Below are 20,299 nucleotides of genomic sequence, written 5' to 3' on the forward strand. Positions count from 1 at the left end.
TCCAGGTACTACTACCCGTCCGCTTCAACTTCTTTAGAATGCTGCTGCGCGACATTTAACAAACACCAGGAAATATGAGCATATAACCCCAAACTTAAAGGAACTACACTGGTTGCCAATAACTTTTAGAATTAAATTTACGACTTTAGTTTTAATTCGTAAAACAATTTTTAACGAAAAAATTGAATGGTTTAATGCTGCCTTACATTTCCACGCCCCTTAGCGAAATCTGCGCTCTGCAGGCAAGGGACATTTAACTATCCCATCCCTTAAAATGGCACACCTAAACTAGTAAGAGAGAAAGCACTATCTCTGGCAGGACCAGGGCTATGGAACACATTACCTTTAGTATTAAGGCTGGAAGCGAATTCGCAGACCTTTAAAAAAAAATTGAAAACATGGCTTTTCCTGCAAGCATATATGTGAAGAGATTAGCATGGATGAGTGCTTTTTAGGCAAGTTTATTTTTTGTTTTTATAATATTTTATTATGTTTTTAGGATGTATTATTTTATGGTATTTTAGAATAGTTTTGTTTTATCCTGCAATTTATGTTCTATTTTTATTTTTGTTTCTTATGTCTATTTTATCTGTCGTTATTTGATGTAAACTGGTGTGATGCTACCATGAATGTCAGTATATAAAAATAAATAAATACATTAATTTCTTAATATTGCACAGATAGAAAAAATAGAAATATCTGTGACAGCCACCTGTGGAAGCCAAAGGAATTGTGCCATTACTTCATCTAATTACCCATCAATAAAAGCTTTGGGGCAGATTTTAAAAGCCCTACGTGCGTAAATCTGTAGGATTTACGCACGTAGGGGGGTTTCTCACGCCGGCCTATCTTCAAAAGGCCTGGCGGCACGCGTAAAGCCCCGGGATGTGTGTAAGTCCAGGGGCTTAAAAAAATGGGTGGTCCGGGGCGGGGGCAGGGTGGGGGCATGGCCAGAGGCCTCTGCAAGGCCGCTGGGCTGGGGTCATGCCAGCACGCAAGTTATGCGATTTCAGAGCGGCTTCGGAGGGAACAGGGAAAGCCATCGGGGCTCTCCTAGGGCTCGGTGCACGCAAGTGTGCACCCCCTTACACGCGCCGACCCCGGATTTTATAACATGTGCGCGGCTGCGCATGCATGTTATAAAATCGGGCATAGATTTGTGTGCACCGGGTTGCGCGCACAAATCTACGTCCACGCGCAGGCACTAATATCTGGCCCAAATTGTGTAGGAAACAGTAAATTATTTATCTTAAAGTCAGCCAATTGTACCTGTACTACCTTTTTATTCATTTTGGGAATCAGTGGTAAATTTGAAATAGGTCTAAAATTAGATAAAACATTAAAATCAGTATTTTTATTCTTTTGAATCAGTCTGACTGAGGCACATTTTAAAAGGGAGGGCATCTTTCCTTTGGAAAATGATAAGTTAACAATAATAGAAATGGGGATAGATACTCTTTGAGCTACATTCTTTAAGTCTTTTATAGAAATAACAACTAATGGATGATTTGCTGGATTCATATTCTTTAAAGTAGCCTCGATTTCTAAAGAGGATACAGTCTCAAAAGTGTCCACGGAATAATATCACTTGTCTGTCAAATTATATTTTTGTCCTGGGAAAAAGGTCAGGTCAGCCCCCCCCTTCCCCGTTTCAAAGAAAAGATGTACATCAAATTGCCCCCAGAGCCCCCCTCCCACCCACAGTTACAAGGTGTCATGCTGCCCCCCACCACCCTCTCTGACCTTGTTATCCACCCATTACCTGAAAATGCCCAGCTGGGCGTGGGTAAACACCTCCCTGCCAGCGCTGAGAGCAGAGAAGGGCAGGGTGTACAGCCCGACAGGGCTATCTGTGACATTTTGAGGGGAAAGGAAGGGGATTAAGCTGTTGGCCCTTCTATTTCTTTTTTTTTTTTATTTAGACGGTGCTAACTTACCCGGATATGTTCTGAATATATCCAGATTAAGCAGCAAGTTATCCGACCACACAAGACCGGATAATTGGCAAAGTTAAAATAAAAGTTAGCTCCAGAGACTTATTCAAGTAACAAGGTCAGGTAGCTGGGTAGTTCTCAGGACCACATGTGTTCCATCAACCACGGCACGCAGAAAGGTGTGGATACATGTGCCACGTGCCTTATTTCACTGTTCAAAAGAAGAAAATAGGAAGGTGTTCCACACATATGGCATCAAATCATCAGCACAAATGGTAATATAAGAAAAGAGTCAGTCACTCAGCCACTTACTTATGCTTTTGTCATGATTTTATTGATAAGCCATGCAAGTAAAATGTCAAAGAAATCAGAGTCCATTTCCTACCTATCTTCTAATAGAAGGCCATCTCTCATTTGCTTTTAATATATATGTAGACATTAAGGAATATCTTTTTCTCTAGTGGTATGACAAAAATACTAAAGCCTTATTTCACAAGAAAAAGAATAAAGCCATGCTTGAGATAGATGATCAGGTGCAAAGAGACTACAACCAACAATTCAGGGAAGGCCTTTATTGAAAACCATGTATCAGTTGCCTGAAGTAGACATTGTTGATCAAACTGTCATTGCCCAACTATCTGTGGCACAGATGGCAACAGCTGAGTCAGAGTTGAAAGATCTGTGGCATATCGAGTTAGTTATTTTATTTTATTTTATTTATTTATTTATTTATTTATTTATTTATTTATTGTTAATGTGGACAGTGTTCAATGCTTTATACTCTTCTTTTCATTACTTCTCCCATCTTTTTTAGGTACTATAGATGTTTAGAAAGGAACACGAAAAAGGATAACACTAACCGCATATTATTTTATTTTAACAATTTGTGTTTTGAACCTTAAAACCCAATGTTATTATATTTAAAAATTCTCTCATTTTAGTACAGGGGTTCTCAATCCAGTCCTCAAGACACACCCAGCCAGTCGGGTTTTCATGAAATCCACAAGGAATATGCATGAGATAAATTTGCCTACAATGGAAGCAGGGCATACAAATCTCTCTCATGCATATTCATTGTGGATATCCAGAAAATGTAACTGGTTGGGGAATCTCGAGAACTGGGTTGAGGATCACTGCTTTAGTAAACATACTTACCGGTATCCCAGCTATTCCTGGTGAACCTGCTTGTCCTCGATCTCCCTAAGAAGAAAAATAGTTTATTGGAAGCACCTTACGCCTAGTAAAAAACAGTCATAAAATACTAGATTACTGGACTAGATTACCAAACCATTTCTGTTTCATACTGTATTTTCTAGTTTTATGATGCTTACAAACACAAGTTAAAAAATGCATCTCTCTACAGGAACCTTGTTTTCTTTAAAAAGGGAAAACAAAGGCCCAGAAGTCAAATTGTATGGTACAACTTTCTCTTAAAACAATATTCTGCTTCCTGTTCTGATCCTCATTTAAAAGATGTGTTAAGATTCCGCTGACCTGAAGCAGAGTTGGGCTTCAGACATTATGCAGTGATTTTTCATAGGACACTCAATACTGACCATCCTTCTTTGATTTTATAGGACTAGAGCTTCAGGTAATATAGAAAAGAAATGGCACTGACTTGGCCAAACTATATGGGGAAGTTGGACAGCATGTACTTATTTCTAGCCCATTATTTTCTTGAATACCAAAGTGCAACAAAAACTATTAAACACAACAAAAGAAGGAGAAAATGTGAATTCCATGCTTGCACACAATATATGCTCTCCCTACAATGAACAGAAATTTGCTATGTGATAATTTTAAAACAAACTTTTCACAAATGACCAAGTGATAGGTGGAGAGAGTTGATTTGTGTTACTGTCAGCTATGGACTTTGGTTCCATAATGGGTTTAAGCTCTGCCATTGAAGATAGCACAGGCTGGATAGGTCTGAGAGATAAACTTAGGCCTAGATTCACTATTCTCGCAGAGAATAGTGAATCGCGCGGTACCGGGGGGGGGACAAAGTGGGGGGGAGGGCCTGCGAAAGCCGGCAGCCATCGCACCACCGCGGTGCGATGGCTGCCGGCTTTCGCACTGAATAACTACATCATAAAAGGTGTAGTTATTTGGCGCAAAACTGGTGGCGATAAGGGTCCTTACCTTTCCCCACCAGTGATGTCTCTGCGGCGTTGGCCCTGGTGCCGTCCCGACTCCTCCTCTTCCAGGGCCGACTCAACCCTGATCACCCTATTGCACGCAAAAAGGTACTTTTCGCGTGCGAAAGCTATTGAAACTGACCCCTTTAGGGGGTTATTTTCCAAGCCGCGATAGGCCTTTATCGTGTGTGTTAGGGCCTTATCGCGGCAATAAGATTTAAATTAGGGGGAGGGAGGAGTCGGGGCGGAGTTAGGGAGGGAATTATGGTATTCGGTGGCATTAGCGCGGGGAATTATGGTAATTGGCAGCAATAGCGCAGGGTATAGCACCACCTTTTATGGTGCCGCTATGCCCATGATAGCCTGCAGCTGGCTGCACCGTGGCAGGTGAAACCGCACCGCTGTGGTGCGGCCAGCTACAGGCTATCGCCAGACCGCTCCCTGCTTCGCCCACCTGTGGCGCAGGGTTCATCATTCCGCACGGAATGATGAACCTTGATCTCAGGGCCTGATTTACTAAGGTTTTCCATTCTGTGTCTATGGGAAAAATACTTAGTAAATGAGGCCCCTAGCCTTAGATGGGGAGCATCATGAATACATCAGGGCTTCCCAAACCTGTCCTCTGCTCCTACAGCCAATCATGTTTTCAGGATATCTGTGATGTATATGCATGTGAGACATTTATAAAAACTGGAGACACAGTATATGCAAATTTATCTAACAGGCTGTGAGGTCAGCAGGCAAGGTTTGGGAAGCTCCGGACCACAGTTTATCTACAAATGGTGTTGCCATTCAGTGCAGCTTGCCCTTTTAGGCAGTAATATATGGAAAGAAGAGACAGACAAAAACTATGAAAGAAAACAAGATGAACGTACTTCAGTGTGCTAGACTTTAAAATTGATTGAACTGACCTCTAAAATACTAGTGTAGTGATAAACTTAAATGGCATAAAAATGAATTACAGTATGTGCTGGGAAACATAACTATACATAAAACATCTAGCTGTAAATCAAGACAGCGACATATAAATATTATTGCATCATTACTGTACCTTTTCTCCTGGCAGTCCTTCTAATCCTGGTAATCCCATGGGACCTGGTTCTCCCTTGAAAAAATATTACTTGGAATAAAATACTGCATTTTCAAAATTAGGTAAATCATAAAATAAATATATTCATTTTTCCGGCTTGATAAGACTTGCGTTGCTAAGCTTATTTTTTTTTTCTGTAATTACCTGATGTTTCAGGGTTTTGAAAATAAGTGAAATTCTCAAAAAAACACTTCTCTGCTTTCTGATTGTTCATTTTAATTAGAAGAAAATGTAATGTAATGATTTTTTACCACTTTGCCAGTCTAAAAAACTGCATAAGCATAAGCATAGCAGCATATTCATAAATATAAAAAACAAAGAACAATATCAATTAAAAAAAAAACATTTTAGGATGACAGTCATAGGAATTCCCCCTTGTTTGTAGTTTAGCTGCTGATCCAGGAACATCCACACATTAATAACTCTGGCACTGAGGTAACAACTACCATCTTATATTACAGGAAGATTTTGAATCTGCTGATCATTATTTATCAATGATAATTCTTTATTTATTTCTTTTGTTATTAGTGTGCTATGTAAATATTGAAATGAAGAAATAAATAATGCACAGCCTTCGACATTCAAGTGACTTCAATGGAGTCAAGTTTTCAGAACTTTTTACATTGTGTGGTGTCAGAGAGCCATACTAGATCCTCTACAAGTGATCCCGGGTTTCAGATTCTAGAATTTGTCTGAAAGTGCCACATTTGGCAAACTTCTTGTAATGCTTTTCCACAAATCTTCTGTGGAATTTTTTTCCTTTCCAAGAAGTTGCAGGAATTTTAATTCTTGGGCAAAAGATGGTCTGTTTAAATAATGTGCTAGCAAATTGACTTTCAGGTGTTTCTTGTTCTCTTTTTTTTGCTGAATCCTTAAATAAGACATTAGGAAGTCAATGTTCAAAACTAAACATTTCAATGGCTAACTTGGAGTTTAGGTGGCTAACTTGGAATTAGATGGAAAACTTGGATTACCTGGAGTTAGATGGATAGCTTGGAATTAGATGAATAACTTGGAGTTAGATGTGTAACTTGTGAGTTATCCATCTAAAATGGCTTTGAAAATTGATCTCCAGATTTTGTGGAGGGCGTCTCTTAAATCTCAGTCACTCATGTCATGGCTTAGGAATTAAATGCAATTATATAACTCACTCATATTTCGAAAAATATAATATTTCCTTTCATAGTGTGAGGTCAGTTTGAGGGCAATTGCTGCAAAGTCTGTGTGTACTTCTTACCTTCAGCCTTGGCATCAATACATGAGGAAACTCACACAAAGATGAGATTTGTGCAATGTTCTCTCAACCTAGCTTGATGGACTCTCTACCTGGGTAACATCAAGCTAGGTTAAGAGAACATTGCACAAATCTCATCTTTGTGTGAGTTTCCTCACTCCGAAGGTCATCAAATCTTCATAAGAGAGCACTGTTCTGTTTGTATGTCTCACTTTGAATGTCAAAGTGGCCCCTAACCCCCTACACTAATACCTAAACCTCACCTCGAGTGACTAGGTAGGCCTCATATAGGGGTATAAATACCAACTGGTATGAGGGCATTATGGCTAGTCTCTCTCTCTCTCTCAGCCCTGATAGCTAGGCTAGCTCTCCAGGAGCTAAAAACAGTAAAGTTCTATCACACAGCTTTATGCAAATGAAAAAGGTGTAGTTAAAATACACATTAAAGCCATGTGATAGGGCTTTGCAAATCATGAAGCCAAACTCCTCCCTTTTTTCTAATTTGCATCACACTATGTGTTAAAGGCGTTTTTTGCATGTGAAAACACCATACAGCAGTTTGATAAATGAGCCACTTTAGTTTGAAAATTGCCCCAGGAAATGTCTTTTATCTGTGGATTGTTTTTCCAACCACAACTACATGCATAGCTTAAAACATCCAAAACTAGGCACCTAGTTTACTCCTCCAAACTAACCCATCTCTGGAAATACCCCCACTTCAATGCAGATAAAAGAACACGTCTAATAGAACTATGCGTGTAATTTTACCCATATGAAGAGTGAACAATGCAACTGGTGGACATGGTGGAGCTGCAAAATAGAGCTCCTAGCTATAGTACAGATTTAAGCTTGTATAGACAATGTGGAATTAATCACTAACCTCAGACTACATAGTTTTTTGGCTAATTGATAAAGGTAATCCATCTAGTACCAGACATGAGATCAAAGGAATTGATGAGGGTTTTCTAATCCATAAAACCTCTATAGTAAATGGGTTCATTTAAATTAATTCATTCCCTCAATTTACCAGGCACAGATTTAATTTATCTAGTGATTCCTGTTGATTTGGGTACATCAACTGTATATATATATATATATATATATATATATATATATATATATATATATATATACAGTACTGTACATCAACTGAATAGCCAAATTATTTAATACAAAATTATGGAGCAATTTCTCCAATGGTTTTAAATCATGTTAATTGAAATCAGGGATAAAATAAAGCCAAATTCCACAATTTAACTGCCAGGAAAAGAAGGGACTGAATTCTGTCTTCACTTTCTGGGTTCTTTTGGTCAGAAAGAAGTCAAGCCATTTGAGCACCACCCCTCCAATGGCTATCCCTGACAAGTGGTCATGTTGTATCTTGTGGCCATTCATATCAGAAACAGCTGTTAGATCTAACCAGAAGTGAGTGGTTGCCTCTGTCTAATTCTATTTGTGGATGTTCAATCAGAGCTTTTAAAATAAGTTTCTGAACTATGGCTTAATGTAAAACGTGAATTGATACGTATCTAATGGAGCATTATTTTCCAAGAATCACACATTCAATAATTTTCCCCTGAAAAGGGATATCTGAGGCCAGTCTATAGCTTTGCAAATTATTATTACCTTCATGGTAGAAATGCACAAAAGGCCCATGCTCTTTAAAAATCTGTCACTAAGCAAAAGCCTTCACTGCTCATTACAACCCCAGAATTACGTACCACTAAGCCTGGGTCTCCTTTCGGGCCCTGTGAGAAAAACAGAAGAACCCATTAGGAAATCACAGGCACATCATTCTTTTCATTTCTGGCAGAGATCCACTAACCTTTTTTTTTCCCTTAAAACAACTGTATTGTTTTTTTGTTTTTTTTTTTAATAATTCAAATGGCAGGTAAACCAAAATCATTGAAATCCTTTTCTTTTTGTAAACTGATTTTCATTTCATTCCTATGCAGCTAGTAGTTTTTATAGTTTTTAAAAACAGTTACTGTTTAGTCAGTCCCACCATATCGATTCTAGTAAATGGGCGTTCTTGCATTCACTCTTATGAGAACATATGTTCTATGTAAGACATTATAAGCTATGCGTTATATTGTCATTGTAATTGTTGAAATGTGAACCGAAGTGATTAGTAACATTGTTACCTGAACTGCGGTATATAAAACTGTTAAATAAATAAATAAATAAATATGCAAGGATCACATTTATGTAAATATAGTATAAACATAGCACAAATAGGAGAAGTATGGAGTTTAAAGATACTGAAAAATGCAGGAGGGGTGAGGAATAGACATAATAAAGGATGCACAACATAAAGATGTACACAAAAAGTTTATTAGGGCAAACAAAAAGACATAACTAGGGGTAAAAAATTTGATTCGTTTTTTAATTTCATTATTGGAATGTTCTTTTCACAAATTTAATTTTGCTTAATGTTTATTTTGTTTTCTATAGTTTACAAAATGAAATAAATAAATACCCTCCCCCCAAAAATAACATATTAGAAAAAGAAATGAGGCCTGCCAAGCCTGCCCATCCACACCACCTATCCCTCCTACCCAGAAAAATGCTGGAGCCAGGATCCTCCCTGGCCCCCACTTACCTGGTCTGGAGGGAATCCGCAGACGAGGCCTAGGCCCAGGCTGAAGCCTTGGCCTTGCGTAGAACTAGACTGTGGTAGGTCCCTGCGACATCGGCCTAAGCCCTATGCAAAGCTTAGGATTCAAGGCCTGGTCCCAACTCATTGGCCAAAACTGGACACCGGGGCCCAATTGGGCTTGGCCAAGCCCAGGCACAGGTCAGACACTAGGATCTGGTCTGGAGACCAACCCTGTCCTGGGTACCCCCCAGCGAATCGGGTATTTGGGATATCCACAATGAATATGCATGAGAGAAAATTTGCATGCACTGCCTCCATATCATGCAAATTTTGTCTCAGGCATATTCAGTATGGATATCCTGAAAACTCGACTGGCTGAGGGGTCCCTAGGACAGGATTGGGAACCATTGGTCTAGGCTCAGCCCAAGACCAGTCCCAATGTCAGGGCCTTGGTCTAGACCAAAGTCTGGGCCCAGGACTGACACCTGGGTCTGGGTCCGGAACCAAGCCTGACACCGGGGCCCAGTCCAGAGGCCAGGTCCCGATGCTGGGTCCTCAGCCCATGCCCAAGCCTGATGCTTGAGCCTTGGCTTAGGCCAAGGCCTGGGCCCAGGCCTGATCTTGAGGTCTGATCTGGAAGCTGGGTCCCAATGCAGGGCCTCAATCCAGCCATAGGCCTGATGCCAGGACATGGCCTGAAGGATGGGTCCTGATCCCTTGGCCTAGACTAAGGTCTAGGTCCAGGCTCAGGCCTGGAGGCCAGAACCCAGGCCTCAAATGCATTGTCCTCTTCTTTCTTTTTCTTTACAATGATGGCATCTGCTGGGGATGCTCAAGTGTTAATTAACTCTGAAGGAGGGTGCTATATTGTTCCACAGCAGTTTAAATGAAGTACCAGAGTTAATTAACATTGGATGCTGTCATTGTAAAGAAGAAGAAAGAAGAGAACTATGTGTTAGAGGCCTGGGCTCTAGCCTCTGGGCCTAGACCTGGACCAAGACCCGACATCAGGCCTGTGCCCAGGCCTTGGCTAAGGTCAAGGCACAGGCATTGGGACAAGGTCTCTGGACTGGGCCCTGGCATCAGATCAGGACCTGATGTCCAAGCAAGGCCCTGGCATTGGGCCTGGGACCATGTCAAAGCCCATCATCTGGTCTGTACTATGGCCCAGGGATTGGGACCTGACCTCTATGCTGGGCCCAAGCATCAGGCCTGTTCCTGGTTGCGATGTTGGATAAGCTAAGTGGGGGCCTGGAAGTTTCCTGGCCCCGGAAAAGGTTTTGGGGCCTTTGCTCGGGTTTTGACCTAGGCCTTGGCATTGTACTTGGGTCCAGACCAATATCTGGTGTTGTGCTTGGGCATAGGCCATGGCCTCTGTGTTGGGTCATGACCTATGCCTTGGTGAGGCTTTCACCTCTGGTCTTGGCCTAGGCAAGGAGCTGATGTTCCTCTCAGGTGTATGCCAAGGCCCTTGATTTGTGCATTGGCCTATTCCCAAAGTATGGCCTTGGCCTAAGGCCTGGGGCTAGGACCAACTGGTGACTTTTATTTTTTTTTATTTTTTTTGGGGGGGGGGGGTGTCAAAACAAAACGTAAAAACCAACACAATATTATCCAATTTTTGATCATTTCATTTTGAGAATTAAATAAAATGAAATAGGAAATTTTGTTTATATTTCCTATTTCTTTTCTCTCAAATGCCCATCTCTGCATTATAACAGAAGCGAGGAATGGGCAAGCTTTCATTCTGTATACTACTATTGATTTAAAATATACATAAAACTCCACTGTGTCCCACATTTTTGCTGGATGAATAAATTATAGGGCATTTTGGAGTTTTTTGCAGTTGCATGAAATGTTAGTGAAGGAACTTTTGCAAAATTAACTGGCTACAAGGTTCCTGTTTGCGATGTATGACTCTGTGTGTATTTTGAAGAACGTAGTAAATAAAAGAGATTTTAGAGTTATTAAGGGTTGGCAAACCTTTATGCAGAGCTGCCTTTGTTTTGTGTCAAGTTCTCACTTGGCTAAGTTTCTTGCTGCAAAATTGGTCTTTATAAACGTCCTATAAATTTGTGGCATCCCATCAATTTACCATAGGAAGCCACAGTAGATTGTAAACCCATAAGCAAAATGCAGCAACTATTTTGCATTGTCAGAAGTATACAGAATGAATCTGGTGCAGCATATCATGTTTGTAGAAACGATGGAGTCAATGTTTTCCCAGAATGAGATACCTTAAGTCAGACTGTACCATAGTGAATCACAGTGAGGAGTGTATTATCAGGAGAACAAGGTCTGCCAAATGGCATTCAGTACCTATGCATTATCACATATTACATAAGAACATAAGTATGCCATGTTCAGTCAGGCCATCTAGTCTAACTTCCTGTCTCTGACCGTGGCAGTCTGGATCACAAGTACCCACCTATACATTTAAATGAATGTTATCAGTTAGTGACACTGATAACATATAAGTCTGATAAAGAGTAAATATGCATAATATGGAAAAAAGAATTCCAGGAAATGTGCTCCATTATAGGATCATGCCATATCAAATACTTTAAACTGTGTGTAGATTGGGTTGCCCTGTGACTCAGTCTGCAGTACTCAGATCTGCCTCAAATGAGGTAAGACTCGCTGCAGAGGTGATGAGCTTCATTACAAAAGGGGAGTTAAGATGGCTGATTCTACAAAGACCCTCTCCAGACAGAGTGGGACTCAGGTGCCTTTTCAGAAGATTTCCCTTTGGTCCTCATGCCCATTGGGGGACCTTGTGTATCATGCTGACATGATGGCTGGGGTGAGGGGTTCAAAGGAAGAAAACAAGGGACAAAAAAAAAATGCTCTGAGTTTGAACTATCCAAAGCTGACAGAAATTTGGCAAACAATAATCATATGAAGTAATGAGATCTTTTTATGATATACAGTTCAGTAATTATTTTTTAGAAACATTTTCATTATTTTGACATTTATACAGGGTACTTTATAACAAATTATATACAAGTATAATGAGTTTCTGCCTTAGACAGCTTACAGGCTAAGCAATGATAGATAAAAGTGGCAATTTCAAAACCCATGTGTACTCTCTCATTCTTCTCTTAATCCAGCTCCTGAGCCAACCTCTTTCCAATGCTGGCAAGAGTTTGTACACTATCAAACAGCACAGGTACCTTTATCTGCAGCCAAACATCCCTGTTTAACCCTTTTCATTTGTTTTAACATGTCTAAATCCATTTTAAAGTAGCCCTACTCGTGACATGCCCAAGGTTGTCACAAGTATCAGAGGTATATGCAAGATTTGAATGCAGGTTCCTAGATTCAAAGTTCATTATTCTAGCTACAGGGCTACCTGACTCAATGTTGTACCACATATAGGTCAAACCTAGTTTGTGTAAGATAGATACTGTTTGTTTGGTTTATTTAAGGCCTAATTCATCAAGGTCTTTTCCAAAAAGACAGAGAAGGTAAAATATTATAACCCCAAGGATAGTTTTCAGACTTACAGGTAAGAACATAAGAATATGAAAATTGCTATACTGGGTCAGAGTGAAGGTCCAGCAAGCCCAGTATACTGTTTCTAACAGTAGCCAAGCCAGGTCACAAGTATGTGGCAGGATCCTAGATAGATCCTATGCTGTTAATGTCCAGGGATAAGTTGTGGCTTTTCCCAAGTTGATCTGGTTAATAACAGTTTATAGACTTCTCCTCCAAGAACTTGTTCAAGCATTTTTTAATCCCAGCTATGCTAGCTGCCTTTACTACATCCTCCAGCAGTGAGTTCTAGTGCTTTTTTCTGATTTGTTTTAAATGTGCTATTTTCTAACTTTGTGGAGGGTCCCCTAGTTTTTGTATTATTTGAAAGAGTAAATAACTGATTCATATTTAGCTGTTCTATCTATTCCACTCATGATTTTATACATCTCTATCGTATTCCCTCCCCCTCAGCCGTCTCTTCTCCAAACTGAAGAGCCCTAACCTCTTTAGCCTTTCCTCACAGGGGAGCTCTGTACCTTTTCCAGTTCAGCTATATCTTTTGCATCCGTGGATCTGCAAGCTAATTTTCAAAGGGAAACTCTCTTTGGAGTTTTTCTCTGAAAATCAAGGTTGGCACTCACACTATGGGCTAGATTTTAAAAGCCCTGCGCGCGTAAATCCTGCTGGATTTACACACGCAAGGCACTCGCGCACCGGCGCGCCTATCTTGCATAGGCTGCCGGCGCACGCAAAGCCCCGGGACGTGCGTAAGTCCCGGGACTTTGTAAAAGGGGCGGGAGTGGGCGTGTCTGGGGCATGTCCGGGGTCAGGGGATGGTCCGGGGCGGGTCCGGGGGCGTGGTGACGGTTCGGGGGTTGGCCAGGAGGGCGGTCCCGAGTCCCCTGGCACTGCGGCCTGTGCCGGGGGATGCCGAGGCAGCGCGCACAAGTTACGCCTGTTTCAAGCAGGCGTAACTTGCTCAACAAAGGTAGGGGGGGATTTAGGTAGGGCTGGGGGGTGGGCTAGATAGGGAAGGGAGGGGAAGGTGGGGGGACGTGGAAGGAAAGTTCCCTCCGAGGCCGCTCCAATTTCGGAGCGGCCTCGGAGGGAACGGAGGCAGGCTGCGCGGCTCGGCGCACGCAGGCTACCGACTTTGCGCAGCCTTGCGCGCGCTGACTCCGGATTTTATAAGATATGCGCGGCTACGGCTACGCGCGTATCTTATTGACTCCTATTGACTCCGGTTGCGCGAACAAAAGTACGTGCGCGCATTCTTATTTAAGATGTACCTCAGCGTGTATGAAGTATGCCAATATTTTTCACCTCTTTTCCTCCCACAAGCAAAAGTATGTGTATGTTTACCTATACTTGGGAAGAGGAGCATGGCAATTTTCTAAGGGGCTTGTCACACAGGTAAATATGTATTTACCCACTTAAAACGTTTTTTTAAAATTGTCCACAGACTAAGGAAAATCCTTAATGAATTAGGATCTATGTATAAGTGATCTATGCTTTTTTTTTCCCCCAAAGAAATTACTCATAAAAGCAGATGAAAAATATTTGTTCTTAAACACTTTTTCATTGTATCTAACCCACTGGCTGATCTTTGACTGGGGAATATTCCCAAACTGATTTTCCTTCTGAGTACTTTCTTCAGAAAGTAACAAGGAAACACAAGGAAACACAAGGAAACACAACAGGAAAGTATTGCTTCTGGGGTGGGTCAGAATGCAGCAGGGAAACAAAAATCAATGCACATTACAAAAATGTTAGGCCATCTTCTATTAGTATAAAATAAGACAGTCTGACAGGCCTGTCACTGAAGATGTTCCTTGGAAAACATTCTGGGTGGGCAGTTCTTTTAACCTCCATCTGGGATCTGTTATAATGTGTCGACACTTGTTTGAATGTGTGAACAGAAGAAACACTAGTGATTGGGCAATTCTATAGAACAGTCACTAGATAACATCATATATAGCAAAATTACACTATGCAAGTGAACAGAAGGAACCATGGGAAGAGTGGTAACTAAACATTAATTGGCGTGTCACCTTTAAGAGGGTTTACGAGAGAGATGCTTTAGGGGATCTATTGGGACTATATAATCCTAATTTGAAGTTTGGAGAGGAGGAGTAGGGAGAAGAGAAGAATCCACATGAGGTGTGGGTGGGCTTACGGTGCTTCTTTCCAAGGAGCGAATTCTGTAGGGGTATTCCCCCTCCTGGAAAAATGCCTCTTCATGGGGAAATAACCAGGGGAGATGGAAGAAGGAGTAACATTGGGTCCTACTATTGTGGAGGGCCTGGTGGGGAGGAGAAGCATAAGGCCTTGAGTTGGGAAGACTGGGAGTCTCTTATCAAGGCCGCAAGGAGTATACTGTGAGAGTCAGAGGTGGTAAGAGGAGTTCTTGATCTTATATTGGTGTGCTATTTGTGAACTCATGTGGAGCCTGTGCAGAATTGGTGTCTGTGCCTGGAAGTCATGGACTAACAATAGAAGAAGGAAAAGAACTACATACCCTCTGGAAGACATAATTTGTAATATTATAGTTTAAATAATAAGTTGTTTTGGAAATCAATAGTGCTGCAGCCTGGTTGTTAAAGCCTACAAATTCCTGATTGAATCAGTGTATTTAAAAATCTCTTTTGTAAACTCTGACCTCTGGTAGCCCCAGAAAATAAAACTTGTTGGTTTGAATATTTTGGAGTGAGTCCCTGTTTTATGTAACTATTGTGAGTATCTGGGGACAAAGTTGGGGGGGAGGGCAGCAGTCGGAGGGGTCCATGGAGGCAGCAGGGATATTTTAAATGATGCGCGTGTACTTGCACGCATGATATAAAATTAAACTTATCTTTGCTTGCGTGCCCAATATGGGCGCATGCGTGCTCCTTTAAAAATTTACCTGGCGATGCATACTTACTGAAGGATTAATGCCCTACTCCCAACTATTTGTGGGGTGCGATTTCTTACCCTATAAGACAACATCTGAAAGGCATTTGCTCAAACTTACCTTGTTTCATGTTAGTTTAGCAGATGTACAATTGTTTTTGAAGACATGGAGCAATGGATTAAAATTGGAATTATTTGGCTGCTAACAAAGGCTTCAGTTCACTCAGATTGCTTTTAGCCTTTGGAGGGTGAATATCTAAGAGAATGCAAACCCATTAAAGTGAGACTTTGGTACCTGCTCCACTCCACCCCCCCGTACCCCAATAAATCCACAGATATTCACCAGAATGAGCAGCAGCAGTCTTCACCCGAGGTGCTCCATTAAGGCCCTAGACATGGCTTAAAACACCTACAGTATGCACCCAAATACATTCATATGTGCCTTTCATTCACCTCACTGATATGAACATCGTTAAAACTACTTCAGCTTCAAGTCAGAGTGCTAGCAAAGTGGTGTACCTCCAATTGCTTCCTATGAGAGTGAGTTTGACGCACACAAATGTTTTAAAAGCTTTTGGATAAAGAGGAAAGAGATACCTGCTATAAACCCTTTTTTTTCACTCCATCACATAACACCTCAAAAATATTATAGCAATCTTCCTCTGTTTTTAAACACAGAGCAACATTTTCCATGCAACAGTCGCTTTGAAAGAACCAGTGCCAATTTTCCTGCCGGGGAGGACAGCCCTTGTCTTTTAAATACCATTTTGGCTGAGCCTAACACAGATTTCCCTCAGCAACATTTCCAGCCCCTTTCCTATACTCTCCAAGTTTCTTTTTTCTTTCAATCACTACTCTAAGCTATCTGTCCTATTCTCATTCTGTTACACCTTACACACTCATACTTGCACTCCGTATACTTCACACAAACATGCACACTTTTGCATGTGTAAACTTCTCAGCTACAGCTACACACATCCATGGCACTATGAATCCAGCGTACTGTATGGATAAGAAAATATACATGCAATACTGGCAGACCTCACAGATACATGAACAAGCAGGATTCACCCACATTGCCTACTTATAGCCCTACTACATTCAATCAGATCTCAAACACACAAGTAAGCATTTAAATGGGATATTCGTTAAGATGACCTGTGCTTTTTTTGTTTTACAACAGGTTGGGTAGATCAGGAGAGGTAATATTAATCAATTTCTATGTAAACATGAACAACGTAGCAGCATGAAATTTATCTACTATTTGCATCATGCCAAGTACCTGTGATCTGGATTTGCTGGTGTTGGAAACAAAATACCAGGCTTGGTGGACCGTTTGTCTGACCCAGTGTGGCAATTCTTATGTTCTTATGATTTACTAGTTAAACACAGTTAGCCCATAGGGCTTGTATATTAAGGTGGGATGGACTATGGTTCCGTAGTTTAATCCTCCTTTGGTATTTATATCATGTGGGATTGGTCAGTTCATATGATGTGGGATTGGTTAGGACTGAGTGATGTAGTCTGTATTGAACGTTTATTTTAGGGTATATAAAATCTATTATTTGGACTCTTAGTGATGATGTTTTTTTAATTCCTTAATTTTATTTCTGAGAAATTACTGCCAGTATGCATGCATTATACATATACGGGCGGATTTTAAATGCCCTGCCTGTGTAAATCCGGCCGGATTTACGCTAGCAGGGCCCTCGCGTGCCGGCGCGCCTATTTTGCATAGGCCGCCGGCGCACGCAGAGCCCCGGGACGCGCGTAAGTCCCGGGGCTTTTTAAAAGGGGCATGTCGGGGGCGTCGCCAAATGACGCGGCATTTCGGGGGAGTGACGCGGCGTTTGGGGGGTGGGCCCAGGGGCGTGGCGCCAGCCCGGGGGCGTTCCGGGGGCATGGCCGCGCCCTCCGGAACAGTCCCCGGGTCGGGTCTTGGCGTGCCAGCAGCCCGCTGGCGCACGCGGATTTACATCTGCCTCCGGTAGGCGTAAATCCATGGATAAAGGTAGGGGGGGGGGTTTAGATAGGGCCGGTGGGGTGGGTTAGGTAGGGGAAGGAAGGGGAAGGTGAGGGGAGGGCAAAAGAAAGTTCCCTCCGAGGCCGCTCCGATTTTGGAGCGGCCTCGGAGGGAATGGAGGCAGGCTGTGCGGCTCGGCGCGCGCAGGCTGCCCAAAATCGGCAGCCTTGCGTGCCGATCCCGGATTTTATAAGATACGCGCGGCTACGTGCGTATCTTATAAAATCCAGCGTACATTTGTTTGCGCCTGTTGCTACTTTTGCCCTCACTGACATAGTGAGGGCAAAACTAGCGCCGGTGCCATTTTGACTTTTGCCCTCACTATGTCGACATAGTGAGGGTAAAAGTAGCGCTGGCGCCATTTTGAATATTGGCAATATGGCCCGCGTGCAGGAGGTCGCTCCCGGACCCCCGCTGGACTTTTGGCAAGTCTTATGGGGTCAGGAGGCCCCCCCAAGCTGGCCAAAGTCCCTGGGGGTCCAGCGGGGGTCCGGGAGCGATCTCCTGCACTCGTGACATCGGGTGACAGGAACCAAAATGGCGCCGGCGCTACCTTTGCCCTGTCATATAGTAAGGGCAAAGGGCCACCGGCGCCATTTCTATTAACGCAGCCGTGGCCCGAGAGCGGGAGATTGCGCCGGGACCCCCCCACTGGACCCCAGGTAATTTAAAACATTTTGGGGGGGTTCGGGAGGGTGGGGGATTTGTTTGAAAGGGTCGGGGGTGATTTTTAGGGTTGTTTTGGTGTGCCGGTTTTCCCGCCCTCCCCCGATTTACGATTTTTAACGATTTAAAAAAAAACAACCCATGACGATCAGATTTCCCTCCCCCCAGCCAAAATCGATCGTTATGACGATCGATCACACGATTCACATCCCTAATACTAACTGCACTAACCACATTCTCTGGCAACAAATTCCAGAGTTTAATTGTGCATTGAGTAAAAAAGAACTTTCTCCGATTAGTTTTAAATGTGCCCCATGCTAACTTCATGGAGTGCCCCCTAGTCTTTCTACTATCCGAAAGAGTAAATAACCGATTCACATCTACCCGTTCTAGACCTCTCATAATTTTAAACATCTCTATCATATCCCCTGTCAGCCGTCTCTTCTCCAAGCTGAAAAGTCCTAACCTCTTTAGTCTTTCCTCATAGGGGAGCTGTTCCATTCCCCTTATCATTTTGGTAGCCCTTCTCTGTACCTTCTCCATCGCAATTATATCTTTTCTGAGATGCGGCGACCAGAATTGTACATAGTATTCAAGGTGTGGTCTCACCGTGGAGCGATACAGAGGCATTTTGACATTTTCCGTTTTATTCACCATTCCCTTTCTAATAACTCCCAACATTCTGTTTGCTTTTTTGACTGCTGCAGCACACTGAACCGACGATTTCAATGTGTTATCCACTATGACGTCTAGATCTCTTTCTTGGGTTGTAGCACCTAATATGGAACCCAACATTGTGTAATTATAGCATGGGTTATTTTTCCCTATATGCATCACCTTGCACTTATCCACATTAAATTTCATCTGCCATTTGGATGCCCAATTTTCCAGTCTCACAAGGTCTTCCTGCAATTTATCACAATCTGCTTGTGGTTTAACTACTCTGAACAATTTTGTGTCATCTGCAAATTTGATTATCTCACTCGTCGTATTTCTTTCCAGATCATTTATACATATATTGAAAAGTAAGGGTCCCAATACAGATCCCTGAGGCACTCCACTGTCCACTCCCTTCCACTGAGAAAATTGTCCATTTAATCCTACTCTCTGTTTCCTGTCTTTTAGCCAGTTTGCAATCCACGAAAGGACATCGCCACCTATCCCATGACTTTTTACTTTTCCTAGAAGCCTCTCATGAGGAACTTTGTCAAATTCCTTCTAAAAATCCAAGTACACTACATCTACCGGTTCACCTTTATCCACGTGTTTATTAACTCCTTCAAAAGAGTGAAGCAGATTTGTGAGGCAAGACTTGCCCTGGGTAAAGCCATGCTGACATTGTTCCATTAAACCATGTCTTTCTATATGTTCTGTGATTTTGATGTTTAGAACACTTTCCACTATTTTTCCTGGCACTGAAGTCAGGCTAACCAGTAGAGATGTGAATCGTGTGATCGATCGTCTTAACGATCGATTTTGGCTGGGGGGTGGGGAGGGAATCGGATCGTCGCGGTTTTGTTTTTTTTAAAATCGTGTAAATCGTAAATCGGGGGAGGGCGGGAAAACCGGCACACTAAAACAACCCTAAACCCACCCCGACCCTTTAAAATAAATCCCCCACTCTCCTGAACCCCCCCAAAATGTCTTAAATTACCTGGGGTCCAGTGGGGGGGGGGGGTCCTGGTGTGATCTTCCACTCTCGGGCCACGGGTGCGTTAATAGAAATGGCGCCGGCACTACCTTTGCTATGACAGGGCAAAGGTAGCGCCGGCGCCATTTTGGTTCCTGTCCCCCGACGTCACGAGTGCAGGAGATCGCTCCCGGACCCCCGCTGGACCCCCAGGGACTTTTGGCCAGCTTGGGGGGGCCTCCTGACTCCCACAAGACTTGCCAAAAGTCCAGCGGGGGTCCGGGAGCGACCTCCTGCACTTGAATCGTATTGCCATATTGCAAAATGGTGCTGGCCCCCTCCTGACCCCCCCAAGGCTTGCCAATAATCCCTGAGGGTCCAGCGGGGGTCCGGGAGCGATTTCGTTGTCGGCTGCCAGTAATCAAAATGGCGCCGATAGCCTTTGCCCATACTATGTCACAGAGGCTTTCAGTGCCATTGGTCAGCTCCAGTCACATGACAGGAGCACAAGATGGCGCCGATGGCCATGTGACAGGGGCTGACCAATGGTGCCGGTAGCCCCTGTGACATGGTAGTTCAGAGGCTATTCGGCACCATTTTGAGCAAGCCTGGCAATAGC

At 42.7% G+C, this 20,299-nt stretch overlaps 1 protein-coding gene across 5 annotated transcripts in view; it reads right to left on the bottom strand.

The window, feature by feature from the left end:
• COL19A1 (collagen type XIX alpha 1 chain) overlaps nt 1-20,299 on the bottom strand; it is a 1,176,857-nt gene that overhangs the window by 227,324 nt on the left and 929,234 nt on the right. For all 5 annotated transcript variants that reach the window (XM_029595659.1, XM_029595658.1, XM_029595657.1 and 2 more), the window contains 3 exons: nt 8,118-8,144; nt 5,124-5,177; nt 3,090-3,134 (listed from right to left, as the gene is read on the bottom strand). In XM_029595659.1, the coding sequence (XP_029451519.1) occupies nt 3,090-3,134; nt 5,124-5,177; nt 8,118-8,144 (126 nt within the window). The remainder of the gene's footprint in view (nt 1-3,089; nt 3,135-5,123; nt 5,178-8,117; nt 8,145-20,299) is intronic.

The sequence above is a fragment of the Rhinatrema bivittatum genome, chromosome 3 (assembly GCF_901001135.1).
Source record: "Rhinatrema bivittatum chromosome 3, aRhiBiv1.1, whole genome shotgun sequence".
Lineage (NCBI taxonomy): Eukaryota > Metazoa > Chordata > Amphibia > Gymnophiona > Rhinatrematidae > Rhinatrema > Rhinatrema bivittatum.